This window comes from Emydura macquarii, unplaced genomic scaffold (assembly GCF_026122565.2).
Source record: "Emydura macquarii macquarii isolate MOO-44397 ecotype Brisbane River unplaced genomic scaffold, CSIRO-AGI_Emac_v2 contig_2262, whole genome shotgun sequence".
Lineage (NCBI taxonomy): Eukaryota > Metazoa > Chordata > Testudines > Chelidae > Emydura > Emydura macquarii.
Genome location: NW_027132399.1, coordinates 1 through 23,525, shown reverse-complemented (window position 1 = coordinate 23,525; position 23,525 = coordinate 1). Strand labels below are relative to the sequence as shown.

The window sequence follows — 23,525 nt, the reverse complement described above, 5'->3', positions numbered from 1 at the left end:
ACGTTTGAAACGCAGCCTGGCTGCCTCTCGAGTGACTTAGCATCGAAACCCGCCCCTTTCCCTCCTGAGCAGTCAGGAATTATATCATCCCCAAGTCTTTAAATACAAATGCACCCAGCAGCCCCCCACCCCGGGCTGTTACCCTGCGTTTGGCTTAGCCTGGCTTCTCTGGTTTGCATTACCCAGCAGTGCTGCACCCGGCGCAGGGTCATGGATATTGGTGCGACCACGCTGATTTTGCTGGTCACCTGTGTCTCCTGCCTGCTCTTGTTCCTCAACGGGAAGGGCCAGAAGAACAGAGGACATTTGCCTCCAGGCCCGCGCCCGCTGCCCCTTTTGGGGAATCTGCTGCAGCTGGATACCAAGGACATGGTCAAATCTCTTCTCACGGTAAGGAGGGATTTGCCTTCCGAGATGTGGTGGTGTGCGAATAGTGGGAAATGTCTGCACCGTGCTGGTGAATTTCTGGCTACAATTTGTTGTTGTGGATGTTGCTAAGGGGGCTGGGAAGGATAATTCCACCCAGGCAGGTCCCCAACCCTTCTAGCAGGTGGGCTGGCGTTGAGATTTAAGCATAGCCAGGACCTGATCCCACCTTGTGCCATTGTTCATTCAAGTGCTGAGTGCAGCCTCTCAGATTAATGTACTTGTGCAAACGACAGCGCTAGTGCTGGGGACTCAACCCCCCCTGGGCTTCTTATTATGTGTCTTATAGTAGCACCTTGCTCCCTTATTATAGCACCTGGAGACCCCAGTCGAGATTGGGGCTCCCTTATGTTGGGTGCTGCAGCTTCTGCTCAGGTCGCACAAGGAATCAGTGGCAGAGCCAGCAGTAGGGATAGAACCCAGGAGTCTCGGCTCCCAGCCCCTGCCTGCAACTACCGAAATGCACGATAGTTACGATGAATAACATGGAACGCAGAACTGCACCGGGGCAAGGGCCGTATTAAAGCAAAAGAATTCACTGCTCGGTGGAAATGTTTCGGTGAGGTTCCACTGGGAGCATCTCCCTGCTCGTGCTCTATTAACGTTTACTGTGATGGGGACAGTTCTGAGGGGCAGGTTTGCACAGCATTAAACCCTGGCTGGAGACACAGGAGGCAAATTAATTTGTGCAAAGTCCTTAACACGAATAGCTGGGGATGTAGGAGAACGTGGCAGGGGCAGCCCTGCTAATGACTCATCTTAGTGCAATGTTTAGGATCACCCATGTTGGGCAACTCTTGCCACCTTGGGTCAGAGCAGCTCAAAGTGCGTAACCCCAGTCCTTTTACAGATGGGGAAACTGGGGCCCAGGGAGTGGCCATGACCTGCCCAAGATCACGCAGGGAGCTAGGTGGAAGAGCCCAGAATGGAACCCAGGTGTCCTGACCAGGGGCTCTCTGTCCCCTTCCCCCCCTGACAACGAAAACCAGCTGAAACTTGGAATTTCTGGTTCCTGGGAAGTTTTGATATTTTAGATTTGTTCCAATTTTTAATTAAAAAAAATATTTCCCCTGAGAACCGGAAATTTGAAAAAAACTTTGTTTTGCAAACATGGTTTTGATTTGTTTTCTCATGATTATTTTCAACCTAGATGGGCTGTTTGTCTGAAAGCTCTGCTGTAAGAATTACTTTGAGGCCATTCTCTGGCCTGTGTGATACAGGAGGGCAGACGAGATGGTCACAAGGGACCCTCCTTGCCTTGACATCTATGAAACTATGAAACCTGCTGAATGAAATGGACTTGATTCTTGTCAGTTTCAGGCTGACCTGCCTCACTGAACAGCAGCAGTGAAACTGACAACAGCCATGTCCATTTCACTTCACAGTGTCAGGGTCTGCAGCTCCTCTGCCAGGTGGAGGGCCCCAGGCCTGGGACCTCAGGGCTTCCATCTGACTCCAGGGCTGCCTGGCTCTTGGGGCGGCTGGCTCAACAGGGTGCAGAAAACGGGCGGTCTGGAAGGCCTGGGGGCCCTGGCTCCAGGGCTGTGTCCAGGGCAGGCCTGCCCAGAAGCTCTGGCCCCCAGACTCCCACAAGGAAACCAGGCAGATTCTGTCAGAAATGTTTCACGTTTGACTCATTGACATTTTCCATTAAAACCCTGGTTTGCTGGAAACTCCCAGCCCAGCTCAAGTGCTAATAGCCCCTGGGTCACAGGTTGTCCTGGACTCCTGGGTGCAATTCTGAGCTCTGGGAGAGGAGGGAGGTCTACTGGGCTAAAGCGGGGGGCTAGGAACCAGGAATCCTGGGTTCTTTTCCCAGATTTGAGGGGGCAGTGGGGTCTAGTGGCTAGAGCAGAGGGGGCTGGGTATCACGATTGCAGGGCTGTATGTTTGGCTTGGGGCCCCGTATTCTGACCCTCGGATCTCTGTGTTTGTAGCTGAGCGAGCGTTATGGCCCCATCTTCACCATTCACCTGGGCCCCCGGCCCTGTGTCGTACTGTGCGGATACCAGGCAGTGAAGGAGGCCCTGGTGGACCAGGCCGAAGAGTTCAGTGCACGCGGGGATGTGCCTGTGGTCTTCCGCTTCACCCAAGGGAACGGTAAGGAATCATCCCCCCACCTGGTGTCGGTGGACGGCTCTTCCCAGATTTCAGTACTTCAACCCTCCTACAGACTCAGGAGAAGTGGGGAAGGACCCACAGAGGGGCTGGCTGGCCTCGTGGCTCAGGCACTGGACTGGGAGCCAAGACACTTGGGTTCCCCAATAACCTGCTGGGTGACTCCCTGGCCAGTCTCTGCCTCAGTTTCCCCTCCCACCCTTTGGCTGCTTAGATCGTAATAGGCTCCAGAGGGATCAGGGTTCAATTCTCAGCTCTGCCACTGATTCCCTGAGTGACCATGGGCAAATACCTGCCTCTCACGGGGCCTCAGTTTCCCCACCTATAAAACAGGGATAATGACTCTGCCCCTGCAGAAGACATTAGATCAAGGTGGTGCTAGAGAAGATTCAGTGTCAGAGGCCATCTCCATGTGACCTGGATTCCTAGTTTCCCTCAGTCCTGGCGTGCGCGTGTGTGTGTGTACCGAGTACGAGAGAGAGTGACCAGTTTAGGAGGCAGTGGGGGATAGTGGTTAGAGCAGGAGCAGGCTGGGAGCAGGGACTCCTGGGTTCTATCCCAGCCCTGGGAGGACAGTGGGGGCAGGACTCTCGGTTGTGGATGAGCAGGGGTTGGTTATTGTCATTTGTTCCCAGCATGGGGCAGGGGTACATGGGGGAAGCCCAGCTGAATTCAGTGGAGCCGGGCTCTCTTGAGCCCTTCCTTCACCCCTGCCTTCCTCCCCCAGGCATCGTCTTTTCAAACGGGGAGAAGTGGAAGGTCCTGCGGAGATTCGCCCTGCAGACGCTGAGTAACTTCGGCACGGGGAAGCGCAGCCTGGAGGAGCGGATCCAGGAGGAGTCGCGGTGCCTGGTGCAGGAGCTCGCCCAGACCCAAGGTGCGTCACCCGTGTAGCGCCGCAGACTTTTGCTGTGAGATCCCTGCTGTGGGGCCAGACAGCGCCCCCTAGTGCTGCACTGGGGAATGGGGGCCAGTGCAGACTGCCAGGGCAGAGCGCCCCCTACTGAGCCCCCTCCCGCTCCCTGCAGCCCAGCGCCCCCTTCCCAGTGCCACGCTGGGGCGTTGGGTTCAGCCCAGAGAAGAGAGCGCCTCCTGCTGCACACGCCCCTAGCACTGCACTGACACCTAGGGGAGACCCTCCCCCACTGCTGAGGCCCCCCCCCCACAGATTCCCTGCCCAGCAGTGACCGAGCTGGAACCCCCACTTGCGACTTCCTGCTGCTCACAGCCTGTTCCCTCCCCTTCACTAGCCGCGCCCTTCGACCCCACCTTCCTCATCAGCCGCGCCGTCGCCAACGTCATCTGCTCCATCGTCTTTGGGGACCGGTTCGACTATGAGGACAGAAACTTTCTCACTTTGGTCGGTCTCATCAACCAGATCTTCCACCTGCTCAGCTCACCGTGGGGGCAGGTGGGTGCTAGTGCAGGGTGGGAGCTGTGTCTGGGCAGGGGTCTCCCCCCGCGGCGGACATGGAGAACAGTTGGTCTCTGTCCTCTTTATAACACCCTATCGGGAGACGTTGTCAGGTCCCTGCTCAGCCTCCTCTTCGGGAAACCAAACACGCGTCCAGCAGTCGGCAGCGACGTGTGACCCCGACGCGCTCCGCATGGTTCCTCATGGCAGTGGATGCGCTGACTCACACGCCCTGCACAGTTTGTTACGGTAACATCCCTGTATTCACACGGACACACTCACCCTGCACGGCGCATTGTAGTAACGTGACTCACACGTGCACAATTCATTCTGGTAGCATGACGTGCGCACGCTGTAATGAACTGCATAGAGCAAAGTGCACACGCTGCACAGTTCAGTCTGGTCATGTGCATGGACCTGCACAGCTGTCCTGTTCATTACAGTAATGCAAACACAGCGCTGTGCTGTTCAGTATGGTAATGAATGCACACAGTTCATTGCAGTAATGCAATGCACACCGCCTCCCGGTTTGTTATGGTAACACACGCACAGAGCTCACCACGGTAATGCACACATTCGTTAGGGTGACGTGCACAGAGCTCACGTGCTGCCGTGGGGTGACTCATTTCCCTCTCCCCAGATGTACAACCTCTTCCCCGGCCCCATGTTCTACCTGCCGGGGCCTCACAACAGGATCTTTGAGAACTTGGAGCAGCTGCGCCTCTTCGTGTCGGAGCAGGTGAAGATGCACCAGGAATCCTTCGACCCCAACTGCCCCCGTGACTTCATCGACTGCTTCCTCCTCAGGATGGAGCAGGTGAAAGGGTTGTGGGCTCGGGGCAGGAGGAGACTGACCCCTTTAAAGCTGCTTCTGTGTCAGTATGGGATGCAGAGTGTCTGAATGGCTGGAGCAGTGGAAGGGGCCTCAGGAGATCTGGGTTCTATTCCTGGTTTGCCTCCTGGCCTGCTGCGTGACCACCCTGTGCCTCAGTTTCCCTATTTTTGAAATGGGAACAATGGTCCTTCCTTTGCCTGTACAGGCTGTGAGCTCTGCAGGGTAGGCACTGTCCCTTGGTCAGACATCGCCTGGCACAATTGGGGCTCTAATATTTGGAGGGGGGGGTCCTCTGGGTGCCAGAGAAATGCAGTTATTGTTGTCCTGTGTTTGTACAGAGAGTGGCACAATGCAGGGCCTGGCCCATTCCTGGGGTTCCCAGGTGCTCCGGTAATACAGGTATTGTTAGGGTTTATTGGTTTAAACCTTGTTGTTATGGGTCAGGCCTAACCACTGCCTTGTGCCCAGGGTGCAGGTGAAGAAGTGACTGACACAATAGCAGTCGCCCCTAAAACACGGGCACATGGACAAGTCGGTGGAGAATTTGAAGAATGTGGCCAAGGGGCTTCCGATGGAGGGGCTGGCTTTGGATAGATGGGGCTGTGTGTCTGTGTAGTGTGAGACCACATAAGGACAGAGAGACACACACACGGACACAGGACAGGGCTACTCTGCAGCTGGGAGGGACTATTCCCAGATGCACACACACGCTTGGTTTGATGGAGGTAGCTCACTAAAAATAACAGGGATGGGGCGAGTGGTTCATGGGAGCCGCTCAAGGACGTACCTAGGATCTATGACAGGATTGTATTAGAGTGGCCTCGCTGCTCTTTTTAGTGCCCTAGCTCAACCACAGCCAGCGTGAGTCTGTCTACCCATGCTGGGAATCACCTCCCAGTTGCTCTGTAGGTGGGCCAGAGAGACACAGAATTAGGAAAAGCCAAGCAGATGCAGCCTGGGATAAAGCTAGAAAGCGGGTTTGGGTTGGGATGGCAGCTGACCGAGGCTGGGAGCTGGGAGCCAGGAGGCTGGCTCCTTTGATCAGGGAAACAGGAGTTTGTGCATCCTTGTGAATAAATAGGGTTGCACCAAAGAAATACCCGACCTGCAGCAATTTCTCCTCCTCACTGCAACACCCCACAAGACCCTGGAGTTGTCACAAACTCCTCGGTCCAAAAGGACTAACAATTAATAATCATAGAACCATGTAAACGTAGCGCAGGGAGGGACCTCGAGTGAACATCTCATTCAGCCCCCTCCAGTCCCCGCTCTGGGGCAGGAGCAAATAACCCCAAACTCTCCCCGATGGGTTTGTCCAACCGGCTCTTGAAAACCTCCAGTGACGGGGCTGCCACAAGCTCCATAGGTACCTGTTCCAGTGCTTTGCTAGTCTGAGAGTTACAAAGATTTTCCTAAAATCGAACCTAAATCTCCCTTGCTGCAGATTCAGCCCATTGCTTCTTGTCCCACCTTCTTCAGTGCACACGGAGAACAATTGATCCCCGTCCCCTTTATCACAACCATTTATAGACTGGAAATCCATGAGCACGTCCCTGCTCAGCCTTCCCGTCTCCAGATTCCTTCAACCTTTAAAGTGGTTTCAAAGGACCCAAGAACATTTCCCAAAAACTAAACCTGCCTCTGCCCTCATCTGGCAATTTGCCTCCAGGAGCACATGTGTTTGTTTGGGCTAATGCTAGAATAGAAGGGCTTGTGGCCCAGCCCGTGGAGCACCATGGCACGTAGACACAGGGCTGAGGTGGCCCTTGACCAGCTCCGAATCCCTCCTGGCATTTATAGAGAGGGAGGTTTTCTTTAGAACCCTGGAGACGCTCCCTGCTCCATCGCCAGCCACACTGGTTCTTGCATTTGCTGCTGCTTGGAGGTAATCTCCATCGCCTCTTCTTAATCCATTGTGGGGTGTGGCAGGACAGATGGCAAGCGGTAACCCAAGATCTGTTACATCAGGTTCTCAGAGCCCTGCCTGCAGAAAAATTAAGAGCTAAATTGTTGTGATGTTCCACTCCAGAAGGCAGGACAGTTTAGAACAGGGGAAACTGAGGCATGGGACAGGGAGGTGACTTGCCCAAAGTCACTCAGCAGATCAGGAGTAGAATGCAGTAGTCCTGAAGGCCAGTTTTATCCTCCAACCACTAGACCCCACTCCCTTCCCTCAGCTGGGCTAGAACCCAGGAGTCCTGACTCCCAGCCCCCCGTGCTAATGAGAAGCGCACGCTGCCTCTGCTGAATATTACAGGGGATGAGTAGAGCTGCCCTGAAAGTCCAGCATTACTTCAGCCCTGGCTGTCCAGAGAGGTTGTCACCAGCCGTGAGGTTTGAACCAGGGAGACTCTGGGTTAATAATATCTGACTCTGCTCCCAGAGCTAAGGGATTAACTCCTGCTCCCAGCAGCAGCAGTAGACCCATAAACTGCATCTGTGGAGCAGCCACTAGGGGGAGACACTCCCTTCTCCTGGGGTGACTTACATGAGCGCTGTGGGTTCTAATTCTGCAGGGAGGCGCCCAATGAGGAGCTGTGTACGCCTCCCCCTGCAGGAAAACCAGGACCCACTGAGCTACTTCCACATGGAGACTCTGGTGATGACCACGCACAACCTGTTCTTCGCGGCCACAGAGACGACCAGCACAACCCTGAGATACGGCTTCCTCATCCTCATGAAGTACCCGGAGGTACAGGGTGAGCGGCGGAGAGCAGGGGGCAGACACAGCAGAGACACTTTCTCTATAGTTATTCCTAATCGGGGGTCCCCGGGAGCAGGGGGCTGTGCCGACCCCTGCCGAGAGCTGGGCTCCCCGTGTGCCGGGTGCTGCACAGACACAGAGCAAGGCTCTTCTTTGCCTCCCTGTGCTCCCAGTCCAGACACAACAGACAGACGAATGGAGGATCGTTATCCTCACTGTGCAGAGGGGAACTGAGACGGGAGATGTCAAATGACATTCCAAAAGTCGCACAGGGAGTTGGTGTCAGAGTGGGAGCTGACGCTAGGTCTGACATTGACTCCTTTGCAGTTAGGGGGTGACTCTGGATTGACCCCGGGGCAGCTGAGATCAGAATCAAAGCCACTGTCTCTATTTCAAAATGGCAGGCATCAAAATCTCCAGCCAAGTCTCAGATGTAACCAGCTCCAGATCTAGGGTGTCCTTGCTGCCTCCTTGACCAATGGCTGCTTCACAGAGCTGTGATGTCAGGCCGCCCTTCCCACTCATAACCCGCTTTCCATCCCGCTTGTTTCTCCACAGCCAAAGTCCAAGCTGAGATCAACTGGGTGATTGGCCGGCACCGCAGCCCTTGTGTAGAGGACCGGGCGCACATGCCCTACACTGACGCCGTGATCCACGAGGTCCAGAGGTTCAGTGATGTGCTTCCAATGGGTGCCCCTCACGCGGTGACCCGGGAAACCCAGTTCAGGGATTTCCTGCTTCCAAAGGTAATGGGGTTTCCTCCTCCCCACATTCGAGCAAGAAAACAAATATCCCCCCTTGATTGACACTGACGAACCTGAGATCAGGATTTGTCCCTGAGCCCATTGCAGCCAGGGAGTGACTCTGGATTGAACCCAGGGGAGCTGAGATCTGGCTCCATGATGTCTCCCCCTCCCCTCTTCTCAGATTGCATCCCAGCTTCCAAAGGGAAAGGAGAGAGGGACAGATGGACAGATAGCTAGAGCTGTGGTTGGATAGACTGGCCAATGGGCTTTATGGATGGATGGGCGGTCAGAATGTATGGGAGACTAGACAGAGGGGTGTGCATCAGGATAGATACATAGAGAGATAGAGAGATAGAGAAGACGGCAAGGTAGATATATGGATTGGGTGGTCGACAAGCTGAGTGAGAGATGGGTGAGTAGATGGCTGGAAAGGTAGATGGTTGGAGAGACTAATGGATGTGTCAGTAGATGGGTAGACAGATGGATGGATGGACAATCCAGATGGATGGATGGGTAGAAGGACAGAAAATAATCCTGATAAGTTGAGTGGATAGAGAGTGGATCATTGGATAAATGGCTAGACAGGCTGAGAGAAGGACAGATGGCTAGACGAGATGGATGGATGGCTACACAGGTGGCAGGGGATGGAGGAGTCAATGGATGGGCAGACAGACAGATGTGTGGATAGGCTGGTGCCTGGGTGGATGAGCAAGATGGATGTAGACTCATAGAACCATCGGGTAAGAAGGGACCTCAAGGGTCATCTAGTCTAACCCCCTCCTAGGGTGCAGGGTTTGTTGTGTCTAAACCATATGAGATAGATGGCTGCCCAGCCATGCATGGGGAGAGATGGATGGATTGTCAAGATAGATAGGAGGGATGGATAGACAAAAAGGCAGATAGTTGTGGAAACTGATGGGTGAATTAAAAGGTAGAGAAACATCAAGATGGATGGATAACCAGGTGCTGGATGGATAGGTAGATAGACAGACAGATGGTTGGACAGTGGATGAACGGAAAGACTGACAGACGTGTGCACTGGAGCTGTTCCTTTCCCCTGCCCAGGGCACCAACGTGATCCCGCTGCTGTTCTCTGTCCACTACGACCCCACCCAGTTCAAAGACCCGACCACGTTCGACCCGGCCCACTTCCTGGATGAGAGAGGAGGTTTCCGGAAAAATGACGCCTTCATGGCCTTCTCCGCGGGTACGTGTGGTCTCCCCGGGTTAGGGACGTGGGGCGGGTAGGAGAAGGGCTGGAAGCCAAGGGGAGAAAGGTTGCCTCTCCCCTAATGAGTCTGCTCCAGCACTGGCTTCGGTGGAGATGTCTGCGCGCTCCAGCCCCGGCCTCAGACAGAGTAAATCAGGGAGGCTCCACGGAGGTGGCAGAGCTGCCATGTGCACAGCCTGGGTGTCCGGCCCCTTGGCCATGGCAAGGAGGGAGCGCCGATTCTCAGCCACAATCAGGGTGCTCTGTGCCGCTGTGGGGCGGAAATAAATCCCGGAGAGTCCAGGGGCTTCTCTATTGTTGTGGAGCTGGTGTAGGGGCCCTGCCCCAGCCTCCAACATAGGGGGCGGATCGGGCCATGGCTGGAGTGAACTACCCTGTGGCTATTCTCTGCCCTGTAGGGGACAGAGCAGGAGTTAGAGCAGCCCCAAGGCTGCTGTAACTGACCCTGGAGGCCGGTCCCTAGAATACAGGGAACATGAAAAGGGTCTTAAAGGCACCTGAGCTCAAGAGCAGGGAGGGTAACTGAGACTTGGGGCGCAATGGATCCCAAAAAGCATCTCGCCCCATGCACAGCCCTGAAGTCACTGTGTTTCGTTCCCCCAGGGAAGCGGGTCTGCCTGGGTGAGGTCCTGGCCCGCATGGAGCTCTTCCTCTTCTTCACCGCCGTCCTGCAGCGCTTCACTCTCACACCCCTCACCCACCCAGAAGAAATCGATCTCTCACCCCTGATGAACAGCGTGGGGACTGTGCCGCACCCCTATGAATTCCGCGCCATCCCTCGCTGACCGAGCTGCCGCCTACCGCATCCCTCCTCTGCTCCCCTTTTCGTAGCCTTGTGTCCTGTGGCATTTGCTACCAGTTACAAGTGCACGTGTGAGATGAGTTCACAGGCCTCATCGGTTGCAGGGTCTAATCGGGATGATTGCGGCGTCACCGTCTCTTGAGATTTAACGTGATATTTGGTGTTGATCTTTCTTTTTAAAGCTGTGGGCCCTGGACTGATGGGCTTAATTTCAGCTTTAATTAAAAACAAATAAAATAATTTTTTTTTCCAGCTCTGGTGGTTGTAGAGAAAAGTTTAGACCCGACTCGAGTAAATAACCCAGAAGCAAATAAAGCAAACCCAAATCTCAGGATTTTTAAAGCCAATCCCGTGATCTGTTGAATGGTCAGGGCTGGACAAGTTGCTGTCCTTAAAGTGACTATGTATCCTGGCCAGGATGGGGCAGAGCTGGGAATGCTGCCACTGGAGGGAGCACAGAGAACAGCTACAAAACCGATGGGAGGGTTGGGAAAATACCTTGCAGGGAGTGGCTTCCCGTATCTCTGTCTGTTCAGTTTATCAGCAAGATTGAGCAGTGTCTTGATCTCAGTTTATAAATACATTCACAGGGACTAAAGGGCCCTTTTAGCTAGAGGAGAAAGACAGAACCAATTCCTGGAATTTAAAGCCAGACTAATCCCAATTACAAATAAGGTACAAACTCCCTGGGGAAATGGTTGATTCTCCACCACTGAGAACTTTTAAATCAAGACTGGCTGGTTTTCTGAAAGCTCAGCTCTAGGAATTATTTTGGGGCAGTTCCGTGAGTAACTGCAAAAAAATAGATATTGCTGCACAGGGGAGAATTTACGCATATTTTTACTGGTAGCAAAAAGATCGGTGGAAGGAGCGTCCAGGGTAAGGAACAGTGTTTGGAACAAAGAGGGAATCTGAGTGAATCACTTAGAGGCTCCTGTGGTGGGTGTTTCTGGCTAGGTCTGAAATGCTGGGAAGTGCTCTCTTACAATTCACAGTGCCTGGCCCAAGAGGGACACGCGTGCAGCAATCAGACCCGATGTCTTCCACCGCAAGATACGTCAACCAGAAGGAAGTTGGCAAAAACGAACATTTCTCCTGCTCTGCTTGCTCTCGGAAGGGCAGAATTTGGCCCAGTTGAGCTACAGAAAAGTGAAACTATCTGGATTTCCTCTGTATCTTTATTTCTTCTTGAATGGCCACTGAGCAAACTTGCCAGGCCTCTGTGAAAGGAGAAGGTTTAAATGACCCCGTCTCGCACATAGTTAAGCTGATTAAAGGGATCGTTGTTTAACACCTCTCCTTTTGCTGTGAAATAATCTCTGGAGTGTTTAAATTGCTGAAAGAGCCATTGGGGAAGGAGGGGGCAGCAGGATGATGGACATTTTCAGCTGCCACTGAGCTAAGCAGCAGTCACGGAGAGCTGGTGCTTATGAAGATCAGGTGCCTTGTAGATAAAAATCACCTCCTAGGTTTCGCAAAACGACTTGTTCATTTAAGGGCCCAACTTAAGACACCGTAAAGGGGCCTGATTTTCATAGGGTGGAGGTGCCGCACTTTCCAGAAAGTCCCTTTAAAGTGTCCCAAGTCGAGAGCCCCCAAATGGAGGCGCTGAGAATTCATCAGTTACTCTGATAAACGTGGACTTCAGAATTGAAGGGAAACTGGGCCAGCTCCCTGGCGGGTGTGAATTGGCACTGAGTCAGTGTCGGCAAGCCTCAGGATTTTCATGGTGAGGCCTGTGACATTTGGTGGTTGTTTTAAATCCCCAGTTCCCTGGTTCATGGGATTATGCCAGCTCAGCTTTTGTTGATTGGGTTATTTTTCAAGCAAAATTCTAGTCTTCACGGTGGCAGAGAAAAGCTTGGAAATGTGACGTGCGTGAACTACAGAACCCGGAGCCAAGTAAAAAGAACCGAAAAGGTAATCTAGATAAAAAGGTCATGTTTTTTTAAGCCAATCTTGCTTTTTTTTTTTTTTTTTTTTTTTTGGTGCCAGCTTTGTGGTTTTTGAACCCTCTGAGGTGAGCAAGACTGGAAAAAGATTGAGTGTAGGCGGGGCCTTAGCTCCCAACAGCTAGCTAAGCCTGACCTCAGCTCAATCACTTTTCCTAGGTTCTGTTTTAAGCTTCTTTGGGGCTCACACTACATTCATGTTTGTGCAGCGCCTAGCTCAATAGAGGCCCGACTTGGTTGGCTTGTAGGTGTTATCACAATATAAACGTTCAATATAATCAACATGCCTCGCTAGCTTTTATAGCGTGCTTTTGAGCAATAGATCTCAATGCACTTTACATTGGAGGGCAATATCATTATCCCTATTTAATAGATGGGGGAATTGAGGCAAAGGGGGGTAGTAACTTTCCCAAGATCACCCAGGCAGCCAGTGGAAGAACTGGGCTAAAATCCTGGCCCCTTGAGTCCACGCCAGTGCTTTAGCCACTAGGCAATGCTGCCTCCTAAAACAAAACACACGCTCCATGTAAAAAGGGTATAAATATTTATTTAGCTCCCCTATTACAACGGGACAGTTATATAAGAGATCGTGTAATTATCATACCTATGGTTATTTAAGCTGTTGCATGACCTCCACATGACAACTAAAATGCCAGATGTACACACAGCCCTTCTCAAATATTACTCAACAACTTGGCTGGCTCCCTGTTAAAACCACTTTAGTCTCTTTGCGTCTTTTGCTCTTTTTGTCCAGTGGGGTTGGTCAGTGGGGGCTGTGGGTGAATGTTATGCAAGCGGTGTAGTTTGTGCTGAGTTAAATAAAAACCAGTTTTATAGCACCAGGTGGAATATTTTCTCCTTCACCTGTGCTGCAGAGTTGCAGGCTCATAGATGAGTGAGGGGGAAGACAGGTCACCATGGGGACAAATATAACTGACTGAGTGATTGGCCAAATTACGCAATGCCTAGTGATGCTGATAGAGTGGTCCCATGGTTGTTTTTTTTTAAAAATAGGCTTAATTCATAGTATAGTTAACCTGGCTGATTAACAAAGATGTGCTATAGAACGTGTAGCCATGGGATGTTACTGAGTCAGATAGACAAATGTATGTTTCCACTGGATATTATAGTGGCAAATAGGTTCTTTCCTAAAGGATGAGACTTTTTTGTGAATCACAACAGCAGACAAATGGAAACATTTTAAATACTCATTGTAAGGTAAACTGTGGGACCTATGGCCACTGGATACTATTGGTGGTTCCCCTAGAAAATGTCAAATCTTTTCGCCGAGCTCAAACCCTGCCCCTCTCCCCCAGTATTTTTTTCCAAATTGGGAAAAACATCAAACCCGATCCCGTTTTACCAACTGTTTTGACCAATCAGTATTTTTCAGTTGGGGGCGGGAGGGCCGGGGGGGAAACGAGTTGTCAGAAAATTCCCAGCTCAGCAGGGTTATCCAGGATGGGCAGAGATAGCCCCGTGGCAGTCCCTTCGTGTGTGGAGATAGTCCGTGGGACTTCTCCCATCCCATGGTGTAGGGGGATGGACGGGGGGCAGCATGGGGCTGTACCACACCGCCTTATATCTATTCTCTGCTTCCCCGTGGGCCAGAGGGAGGCAGAACATGAATTAAGAGTGTCAACTGGCTGACACTTTTCCTTCTCGGGGGGAGAGGGGGGGGAAGGAGACCTGGGTGCATTATGGGAAATGTAGTCCTCTGAGGAGGATGGCCTATAGTGGAGAATGGGACCAGGGCCACCTGAACTACAACTCCCATGAGCCATGATCCACCTGAACTACAGCTCCCATGAGGCACTCCTGATGCAAAATATTTCTGGTTTGGATCCCTCCAACTCCTCCAAAACACCCTCTGCATATTTCTGTGGGCAAATTTTGATGATAACTCATTTCAAACCACCCCACACACCTTTTGTCAGATTTTCAATGGGGGGGGGGGAGAAGGTCAGCTCTAGTTAGGGTAACCCTGAGGTTGCTCTGAGATACACAGGGTGCAGAACACAGGGAAGGCAAATAAGCCATTAAAGCATCTTCACCCTCCTTTCCGCCTCCTGCCCCCCTCCTGGAAGTGGCTAAGAATCCAGCCCTGCCTCTCATGCCTCATCTTACCCGGAGCTGCCAGCCAAGGTGTGATGAAGAGGGAATTTTCTGTGATATTTTTATGATTCTACACATGCCTTGGCTGCCCTCTGCACTTTGAACCCTGCCAAAGGGTTGAAAAGCTCCGTGCGACCCCTAGGACGTCCCAGGGGACTCATAAACCTGCCTCTGCTTTGAAAAGACTGCCAGGCGTCACCACAGACACTCGGGGGCTGCAGCGTTCCCGGACGAGGGACAAATCTCTGCCCGGGAGTGGAGCTCAGCAGGACTCACCAGGCAGCGCTGACCATGCCCAGCAGGTGAGAGGAAGGTGCCTGTATCGGGGAGGAAAGGGGATGCAGCGAGGGCCAGCCTGGGGGGAGGCCCCCAGCTCAGAAGGGAAGGAGGCAGAACTGGTAGGGCTGTGGGATGCACATGCCCGGCAATCTGGCCGTAGAGCTGGCTTCACTGCCCCAGGTTGGCTCACTCCAGCACACGGCACATTCTGCAGACCGAGCCCCACCTCCAAACCTGCTGCAGGTCGGGCCGGGAAAGGGGGCATGTCCAGCAAGGAGCGTGACTGGCAAAGGGGTGTGGTTTCTGAAAAGAAGGCGTGGCTATGGAAAAAGAGGTGTGGCCAATTAGGAGGCATAGGGGTGGGAAAGAAATTGTAGTTGGAAAAGCAAGCCTGGCTTGTGGGGGAAGGAGGTGTGGCCAGTCAAAGGTGCATGACTAGTGAAAAGGGGTGTGGTTGGAGGAAGGGGGCAGGGCCAGGATGCCCTCCCAGTCTGTGATTTCAGTCCGTGTGGCCATCACTGCCCAGCGTAAGTCGGAGCAGCCCCTAGGCTGTCCTCGAGCCCAGCAACGTGCGCCATCGTGTCTTGGTCCTTCGTACCTTGGGCAGCGTGTACCCGCGGAACTCGATGTCCCGGGTGATGGTGTGGGGCATGCCCATGGGAACGATGTCCACGTAGCGCTGTATCTCGTGGAGGACGGCATCCGTGTAGGGCATCCGACTTCGGTCCTCCATGCAGGGGCTGCGGTGGGGGCCGATCACCCGGTCGATCTCTGCCTGGAGTTTCTCTGGAGAGCAGGGGAAGGGTGAGAAAGGTGCAGGTGCTGCAGCTGCCTTAAAGTCCCCGGGGCCAGCTGCTGTAGATCCACATCACTTCATGGCAGTCTGCAGACATACCTGCTGGGGACCCGGGCTCCATTGACGCCGGTGGAACTCTGGCCCCTTTATGCCAACTCGGATCTGGCCCCCTTGACTCCAGTGGAGGTATGGCTGGTGTACCCCAGCTGGGAAGCCTTTACTAGCCATGAAATTTAAGGAGCAGCTCTCTATGGGTGACTTACTGACATAAGCCCCCCTTATGCCTCTGCTGGGTGCTTCCCTGAATTCTTGGTCCCCTGATTTCTTTCAAAATTGCCAACAAATAGAAAAAGCTGATTCTTCCCCAGTGCAGTGTGATCCTCGGAAGCTAAGTAGGGTTGGGTTTGGTACCTAGATGGGATCTTTAAGGAGCAATTAGTTCCTGCAATCTGGGCTGGTGAATCACCATGTCACCCCCAACCCCTACTCCTGGAGACTGTCTTACTCTGCTCTGCTGTGAGAACCCCCACGCCTGGGTCTTCACGCACAACCTCCAGCATGTAAGGAGCCCCCAACTAAGTGAGTGAGTGCTTCTAGCCAGCCACTGCTTGGATTTTACAAAAGAATGAGCCCAGCCACAACCCACCATCCCAGATACAACCCTAGGAACCTCCGTTTTACAATGTCCAGTGCTGCACAATGAACAACAGAAGCTCATAGAAGTTCATCAGTTTAACAAAGAAATTGATATGCACCAGCCTTGTTATTCCAAGTGGAGTGTCCAACACTTCGAACCATGTGCACTGCTTTAGGTAGAGCAAACAAACACACGTATTAACTACAGAAGGACGTTGAGTGACTATCAGTCAAAGCGTAACACATCAGATTGGTCAAGAGAACTAAAAGCGAAACGCATTCTAAGCTAAGCGTAGCAGAAAACGCAAGATTTAGTGTAAGCGAAGCGTAACACTTTCAGCAGCCTTACAAACGTAGGTGATTCTCACCCCAGGCTGGCTGGTTTCCCCTGAGCCAGGCTCTCCCCTCTGGTCAGCACTTCAGTTGTTTGTTGCTGTTCATAGATGGAGGTGGAAGACAGCAAGCATGGCAATTGGCAAATGTCTCCCCTTTTTATAATGTTCCTTCGTCCCTCTGGGGCTTTGCCCCCCTGCCCCCCTCCCCAGGGTCAGGTGACAAACAATGTCCTTACAGGGACTCAGCCATGTCCGGAGTCAGTGAGCATCTCCTCTTCGGGGCTCCAAGCTGGCCCAGGGCAGGGAGGCGACTCACTTGAGAGGCCAATTGATCCTCCCTTGATGCCCAGGTCAGGCCTTTGTTCCTGGAAAGCTGGGCTGGGTTTGTCCTATACCCGCCTTGTCGAGGTATGAACTGCCCCTCTGCTCCTGAAGAGTTTTGCCTGGATCTGTTTCAAGCCATGAAGACACATCTGTGGGAATATTACATTGTGCAGACTCATAACCATACACATCGACTGGGGCAGGTGGGTGGGGTGAACTCTGCCTGCCTTGGGTCCTTGCTGCAGTAGTGCCCCCTGTGGGGATATGAGGGCACCACACGCACTACAGGAGGCTGCTGCTAATCTGCCAGATCCCTGCAGTCACTGGGACGGTGGTAGCTGTGCTGCCCCCCTGGTGGCCGATTGGTGCTATAACCATTGGATCACTCGCTTTACACTTGGACTTGGGGCAGCTGGATAAAGGGAAGGGGAGGGAAGGGGATCTAGGGCTTAGAGCCAGGGGCTGGGAGCCAGGACTCCTGGGTTCTGCTCCAGTGCCTGGAATGCACAAGGGCCTGGCTGCTCCTGAGTGCTTGTGAGGGGGAAGGTCATGAGAAGGGAGCGTGGGCCCCAGCTGCAGCTGCACAGAAGGTCTGGGCCTTTGGGACCAGCTCCTTTCACCCGCGGTGAATCAAAAGGCACCGCGAGCTGCTGACAGGGACGGAGTGAGAAGCTGAAAGTGACTAGAAGGTGGCCCCCTTGCTGCGCTGAGAACAGGCACCAGAAGCGACCGTCCCTAGGCACTGCCGACTTCCCTGCTTTGTCCTGCCCCTGGGCCCTGCATCATACCAGCCCAGAAACACCCCCTCACTTCCCCCGGTCATTGCACAGGGGGACATGCAGTGCCAGGGCCAGATTTCTTCGCTCAGTTACAGCCGTGTCAATCGAGATCAGCCCTGCTGAGTGAGTGACGTCACTCTGGGTTCACATGTGGTGCACAATGGGGTTGAAGAACCCTGCTGCCTGGGAGCTGGGAGGGCAGGATCCAATGGGTCTGTGGAGCATGAGACTATCAGGAATAAAACAGCCCTGAGAGTGTTGAAGGGAGCGAAACCCGTCTGCTGCAGGGCAGAAGCCATCTTTCCTGGGGGCAGGTTATCCCCTAACTATAAACTTGCTCACACTTTTGATGAAGCAGGACCTGTCACAGGGGTGAGGGGGTCCGGGGCTGGCTAGACTGATGGGTCAGGGAGGATGAATGCCCTAACGATTGGGGTTGCTCAGGTACTGGAGGCTGGCTAAGGGCCCTAGAGGAAGCTGATCTTGAGATGGGGTGTTCATCAAAATGGGATTGTCTTTAATCATGAGCTTTATCTGGCGGGAACAGCAGCATCCCCGGCAGGCAGGGAATTTGCCCCATGCCCTCACCCCTCAGCACCCTGGATTTTGCAGGCAGGAGCAGAATGGGGTGGGGCAGTTGAGATCAGCAGCGTGTGGTCGCTCAGGCCGGGATCTGGCGTGGTGGGATAAATGTGTGTGTGTCTGTGTTGTGGGGCAGGGTGTGTAGTTAATTCCTAGGTATCCAAAGCTCCCCTAGAAAATTAGGTGGGGGAGTGACCCTTCCATAGCCTGCCACTGTCCCTTCATGCCAGGCCTCAGATCTGCAGGTCGATCCATGGCAGGAGAGCAGTTTTGTTCATGGTGGACCTGGCACTGGGCCCCCGCCTGCTCCTAAAGGCTCTGTGCTGGGTAACAAAAGTGACGGATGCCAGCAAGTGAGCTGGGGAGGAAGTTGGGGGGGAGAGGGTGAATTGGATGCCTGGACATCTTTTGGCTTCAGGGATCATGCAGAAGAGGTAAGGCGGGGGCACATTTCCCAGGCCCACTGCTTGAGGTAGGAATCTCTCTTCTTTATTAGCACTAGAGGGGCTATGAAACACGCCACTGTATTTTAAAAAAATCAACATTGCTATGATGTCTCAGTTTCCAGTTTCAGTGTTATCTGCACACTACAGCATCCCACTTTCACCCCAGTCGGTAGGGCTCAAGTCCTAACCCAGTTAAGGCACCCTCACTTTTTCCCAGTCTGTAGGGCTCCGGGGGTAAGGCATCTGTCTTTACTCAGCTCACACTCTAGGGCAGGATCACCCATTCCAAGGCCATAGGGCTCCGGGCATAACCTAGTTAATTGAAGTACCTGCCTGTTCCCAATTGTTAGGGCTCTGGGTGTAATTCTCTGTGGGTTTACAGGATTTTTCCAGTGACAGAGCCTTTCAAGGTACTATCCTTAACCTCTGTTTGTTAACAATTACCAACACACACTACACATGGTAAGCACTATTCACCACTGCCACAAAGCAGAGAAACTTCACCTGGTGGGTGGCCAATCAGGATCAGATCATCTGGGGACTTCAGCTTCTGTAAATACACTTGGCCAGGTGTGAGGTCTGGCAACTCTCTTGGGCTGTGTCCTGGAGTTAGGTTTCAAAGAACTTCCTTTTGGACCCCAGTTTATACAGCTAAAACTTGGGTCCTGCTTAGCTAGACCTGAATCAATCCTATGAAATGAAAGTGTTACAAAACACCACTCCTAGCCCATTACAAAACAGTTCTTTAAGCAATCATACCGCACCACCTTAGCAGATTTATATTGCACAATTAGTTATGCAACAGACAGAAACAATCAAAGAATGAGACAGAAATCATTCCAATAAACAATAGACAAGGGGGAACCACAAGACAAAACAATAAGAAGTGTAGATTTTACAACCACGACTGTTGATAAGTGATTCCTTGCCAGACAGAATCTATCAAAGTTTTCTTTAAACACCTTTGGTGAAAAGTTCCAGAGGGGTAGCCGTGTTAGTCTGTATACAGCAAAAACAATGGGAGTCCTGTAGCACCTTAAAGACTAACACATTTCTGCAGGCATAAGCTTTCATGGGCTGCAACCCACTTCGTCAGATGCATCTCATTGTTTTTAAACATCTTAAGATCTGTTTCTTTAGCTGGTGGCGGTTTAGGTTGAACATTAGGAAGACCTACCGGAGTGTCCGGGTGGTGAAGCTCTGGAACAAATTACTAGGGAGTTTGTAGAAACTCCGTCACTCGAGGTTTATAGGAACAGGTCAGACAAACACCTGTCAGGGATGGTCTAGGGGGTTATAGTGAGTTCTGCCTCAGTGCAGGGGCTGGGCTAGATGAGCCTTCTCAGGCCTACGTTTCTAGGAGGCCTTCGCTCTATATCTGAGGGAGCGTGGCCAAGCGGCTAGGCCGGGAAGCCAGAACTCCTGGGTTCCACTCCTGGCTCTTAGAGGGGGGAGAATGTGCCAAAGAACTTACAACCTAAAGACATGAGCGGGTGCCTGACAGGCGCCTGGGGTCAAAGTGGGCTTGTGACATGCTCGTGTCACTGCGTTTAGCCTCCTGGCCAGAGCTCACCTGGGCAAGAGACACCCCTGAGCTTGAGAGCAGCTGGTACATAGCCCCAGGCCCTGCCTACGTTTGCTACCCAGCCTGGCTGCCTCTCGAGTGACTCAGCTTCGAAACCCGCCCCTTTCCCTCCTGAGCTGTCAGGAATGATATCATCCCAAAGTCATTAAATACAAATGCACCCAGCAGCCCCCCCCGGGCTGTTACCCTGCGTTTGGCTTAGCCTGGCTTCTCTGGTTTGCATTACCCAGCGGTGCTGCACCCGGCGCAGGGCCATGGATATTGGTGCGACCACGCTGATTTTGTTGGTCACCTGTGTCTCCTGCCTGCTCTTGTTCCTCAATGGGAAGGGCCAGAAGAACAGAGGGCATTTGCCCCCAGGCCCGCGCCCGCTGCCCCTTCTGGGGAATCTGCTGCAGCTGGATACCAAGGACATGGTCAAATCTCTTCTCACGGTAAGGAGGGATTTGCCTTCCGAGATGTGGTGGTGTGTGAATAGTGGGAAATGTCTGCACCGTGCTGGTGAATTTCTGGCTACAATTTGTTGTTGTGGATGTTGCTAAGGGGGCTGGGAAGGATAATTCCACCCAGGCAGGTCCCCAACCCTTCTAGCAGATGGGCTGGCATTGAGATTTAAGCATAGCCAGGACCTGATCCCACCTTGTGCTGTTGTTCATTCAAGTGCTGAGTGCAGCCTCTCAGATTAATGTGCTTGTGCAAACGACAGCACTAGCACGGGGGACTCAACCCCCCCTGGGCTTCTTATTATGTATCTTATAGTAGCACCTTGCTCCCTTTTTATAGCACCTGGAGACCCCAGTCGAGATCGGGGATCCCTTGTGTTGGGTGCTGCAGCTTCTGCTCAGGGCGCACAAGTAATCAGTGGCAGAGCCAGTAGTAGGTATAAAACCCAGGAGTCCTGGCTCCCAGACCGCTCCTCCGCTCTAACCACTAGACTGCACTCCTCTGCCAGAGCCAGGGATAGAACTCAAGAGTCCCGGCTCCCACCACCCCTGCCCCCTGCAGCTACCGAAGCACATGATAGTTACGATGAATAATGTGGAACGCAGAACTGCACCGGGGCAAGGGTCGTATTAAAGCAAAAGAATTCACTGCTCGGTGGAAAGGTTTTGATGAGGTCGCACTGGGAGCAAAGTCCTTAACACGAATAGCTGGGGACGTAGGAGAACGTGGCAGGGGCAGCCCCAGTAATGACTCATCTTAGTGCAATGTTTGGGATCACCCAGGCTGGGCAACCCTTGCCACCTTGGGTCAGAGCAGCTCAAAGTGCGTTTACCCCAGTCCTTTTACAGATGGGGAAACTGAGGCCCAGGGAGTGGCTGTGACCTGCCCAAGATCACGCAGGGAGCTAGGTGGAAGAGCCCAGAATGGAACCCAGGTGTCCTGACCAGGGGCTCTCTGACCCCTCCCCCCCCGACAACGAAAACCAGGTGAAACTTGGAATTTATGGTTCCTGGGAAGTTTTGATATTTTGGTTTTGTTCCAATTTTTAATTAAAAAAAAATTTCCCCTGAGAACCGGAAATTCCAAAAAAAGTTTGTTTTGAAAACAGGGTTTTGATTTGTTTTCTCATTGTTTATTTGCAACCTGGAGGGGCCCTTTGTCTGAAAGCTCTGCTGTAAGAATTACTTTGAGGCCATTCTCTGGCCTGTGTGATACAGGAGGGCAGACTAGATGGTCACAGGGGACCCTCCTTGCCTTAACATCTATGAAACTTATGAGACCAGCTGAATGAAATGGACTTGATTCTTGTCAGTTTCAGGCTGACCTGCCTCACTGAACAGCCCCAGTGAAACTGACAACAGCCATGTCCATTTCACTTCACAGTGCTGAGGTCTACAGCTCCTCTGCCAGGGGGGATGGCCAGAGGCCAGGGACCCCAGGGCTTCCATCTGACTCCTGGGCTGCCTGGCTCTCGGGGCAGCTGGCTCAACAGGGTGCAGAAATCAGACAGTCTGGAAGGCCTGGGGGCCCTGGCTCCAGGGCTGTGTCCAGGGCAGGCCTGCCCAGAAGCTCTGGCCCCCAGTTCCCACAAGGAAACCAGGTGGATTCTGTCAGAAATGTTTCACATTTGACTCATTGGCATTTTCCATTAAAACCCTGGTTTGCTGGAAACTCCCTGCCCAACTCAAGTGCTAATAGCCCCTGGGTCACAGGTTGTCCTGGACTCCTGGGTGCGGCTCTGGGAGGGGGATCTAGTGGGCTAAAGCAGGGGCCAGGGGGCTGGGAACCAGGACTCCTGGGTTCTTTTCCCAGCTTTGAGGAGGGAGTGGGGTCTAGTGGCTAGAGCAGAGGGGGCTGGGTATCACGATTGCAGGGCTGTATGTTTGACTTGGGGCCCCGTATTCTGACCCTCGGGTCTCTCTGTGTTTGTAGCTGAGCGAGCGTTATGGCCCCATCTTCACCATTCACCTGGGCTCCCAGCCCTGTGTCATACTGTGCGGATACCAGGCAGTGAAGGAGGCCCTGGTGGACCACGCCGAAGAGTTCAGTGCACGCGGGGACCTGCCCGTGGTCTTCCGCTTCACCCAAGGGAACGGTAAGGAATCATCCCCCCACCTGGTGTCGGTGGACGGCCCTTCCCAGATTTCAGTATCTCAACCCTCCTACAGACTCAGGAGAAGTGGGGAAGGACCCACAGAGGGGCTGGCTGGCCTCGTGGCTCAGGCACTGGACTGGGAGCCAAGACACTTGGGTTCCCCAATAACCTGCTGGGTGACTCCCTGGCCAGTCTCAGCCTCAGTTTCCCCTGCCACCCTTTGGCTGCTTAGATCATAATAGGCTCCAAGGGATCAGGGTTCAATTCTCAGCTCTGCCACTGATTCCCTGAGTGACCATGGGCAAATACCTGCCTCTCACGGGGCCTCAGTTTCCCCACCTATAAAACAGGGATAATGACTCTTCCCCTGCAGAAGACATTAGATCGAGGTGGTGCTAGACAAGACTCAGTGTCACAGGCCATCTCCATGTGACCTGGATTCCTAGTTTCCCTCAGTCCTGGCATGTGTGTGTGTGTGTGTGTACTGAGTAAGAGAGAGAGTGACCAGTTTAGGAGGCAGTGGGGGTAGTGGTTAGAGCAGGAGCAGGCTGGGAGCAGGGACTCCTGGGTTCTATCCCAGCCCTGGGAGGACAGTGGGGGCAGGACTCTCCGCTGTTGATGAGCAGGGGTTGGTTATTGTCATTTGTTCCCAGAATGGGGCAGGGGCACATGGGGGAAGCCCAGCTGAATTCAGGTGAGCCGGGCTCTCTTATGAGCCCTTTCTTCACCCTCTCCCCCTCCCCCCAGGCATCGTCTTTTCAAACGGGAGAAGTGGAAGGTCCTGCGGAGATTCGCCCTGCAGACGCTGAGGAACTTCGGCATGGGAAGCGCAGCCTGGAGGAGCGGATCCAGGAGGAGGCGCGGTGCCTGGTGCAGGAGCT

At 53.1% G+C, this 23,525-nt stretch overlaps 1 protein-coding gene and 1 pseudogene across 2 annotated transcripts; both read left to right on the top strand.

The window, feature by feature from the left end:
* The first annotated feature begins 210 nt into the window (after nucleotides 1-210).
* LOC137161178 (cytochrome P450 2F3-like) lies at nucleotides 211-10,259 on the top strand. 2 transcript variants are annotated; one of them, XM_067560287.1, is made up of 9 exons: nucleotides 211-390; nucleotides 2,364-2,526; nucleotides 3,272-3,421; nucleotides 3,795-3,955; nucleotides 4,599-4,775; nucleotides 7,351-7,492; nucleotides 8,056-8,243; nucleotides 9,309-9,450; nucleotides 10,078-10,259. In XM_067560287.1, the coding sequence occupies exons 1-9, from the start codon at nucleotides 211-213 to the stop codon at nucleotides 10,257-10,259; spliced, it is 1,485 nt and encodes a 494-aa protein (XP_067416388.1). The 2 variants fall into 2 exon arrangements, with proteins under 2 accessions (XP_067416388.1, XP_067416389.1); XM_067560288.1 differs by lacking the exon at nucleotides 4,599-4,775.
* A 10,100-nt stretch (nucleotides 10,260-20,359) lies between these two features.
* Nucleotides 20,360-23,520, top strand: LOC137161177 (cytochrome P450 2C16-like; annotated as a pseudogene).
* Nucleotides 23,521-23,525: the final 5 nt, after the last annotated feature.

What these genes read in the sequence shown, in the direction of transcription:
- LOC137161178 (XM_067560287.1), top strand. Translation starts at nt 211, where the DNA reads ATGGATATTGGTGCGACCACGCTGATTTTGCTGGTCACCTGTGTCTCC. An exon ending in CCGCTTCACCCAAGGGAACG is followed by an intron (nt 2,527 to 3,271) that starts GTAAGGAATCAT and finishes TTCCTCCCCCAG; the next exon opens with GCATCGTCTTTTCAAACGGG. An exon ending in GGGATTTCCTGCTTCCAAAG is followed by an intron (nt 8,244 to 9,308) that starts GTAATGGGGTTT and finishes TCCCCTGCCCAG; the next exon opens with GGCACCAACGTGATCCCGCT.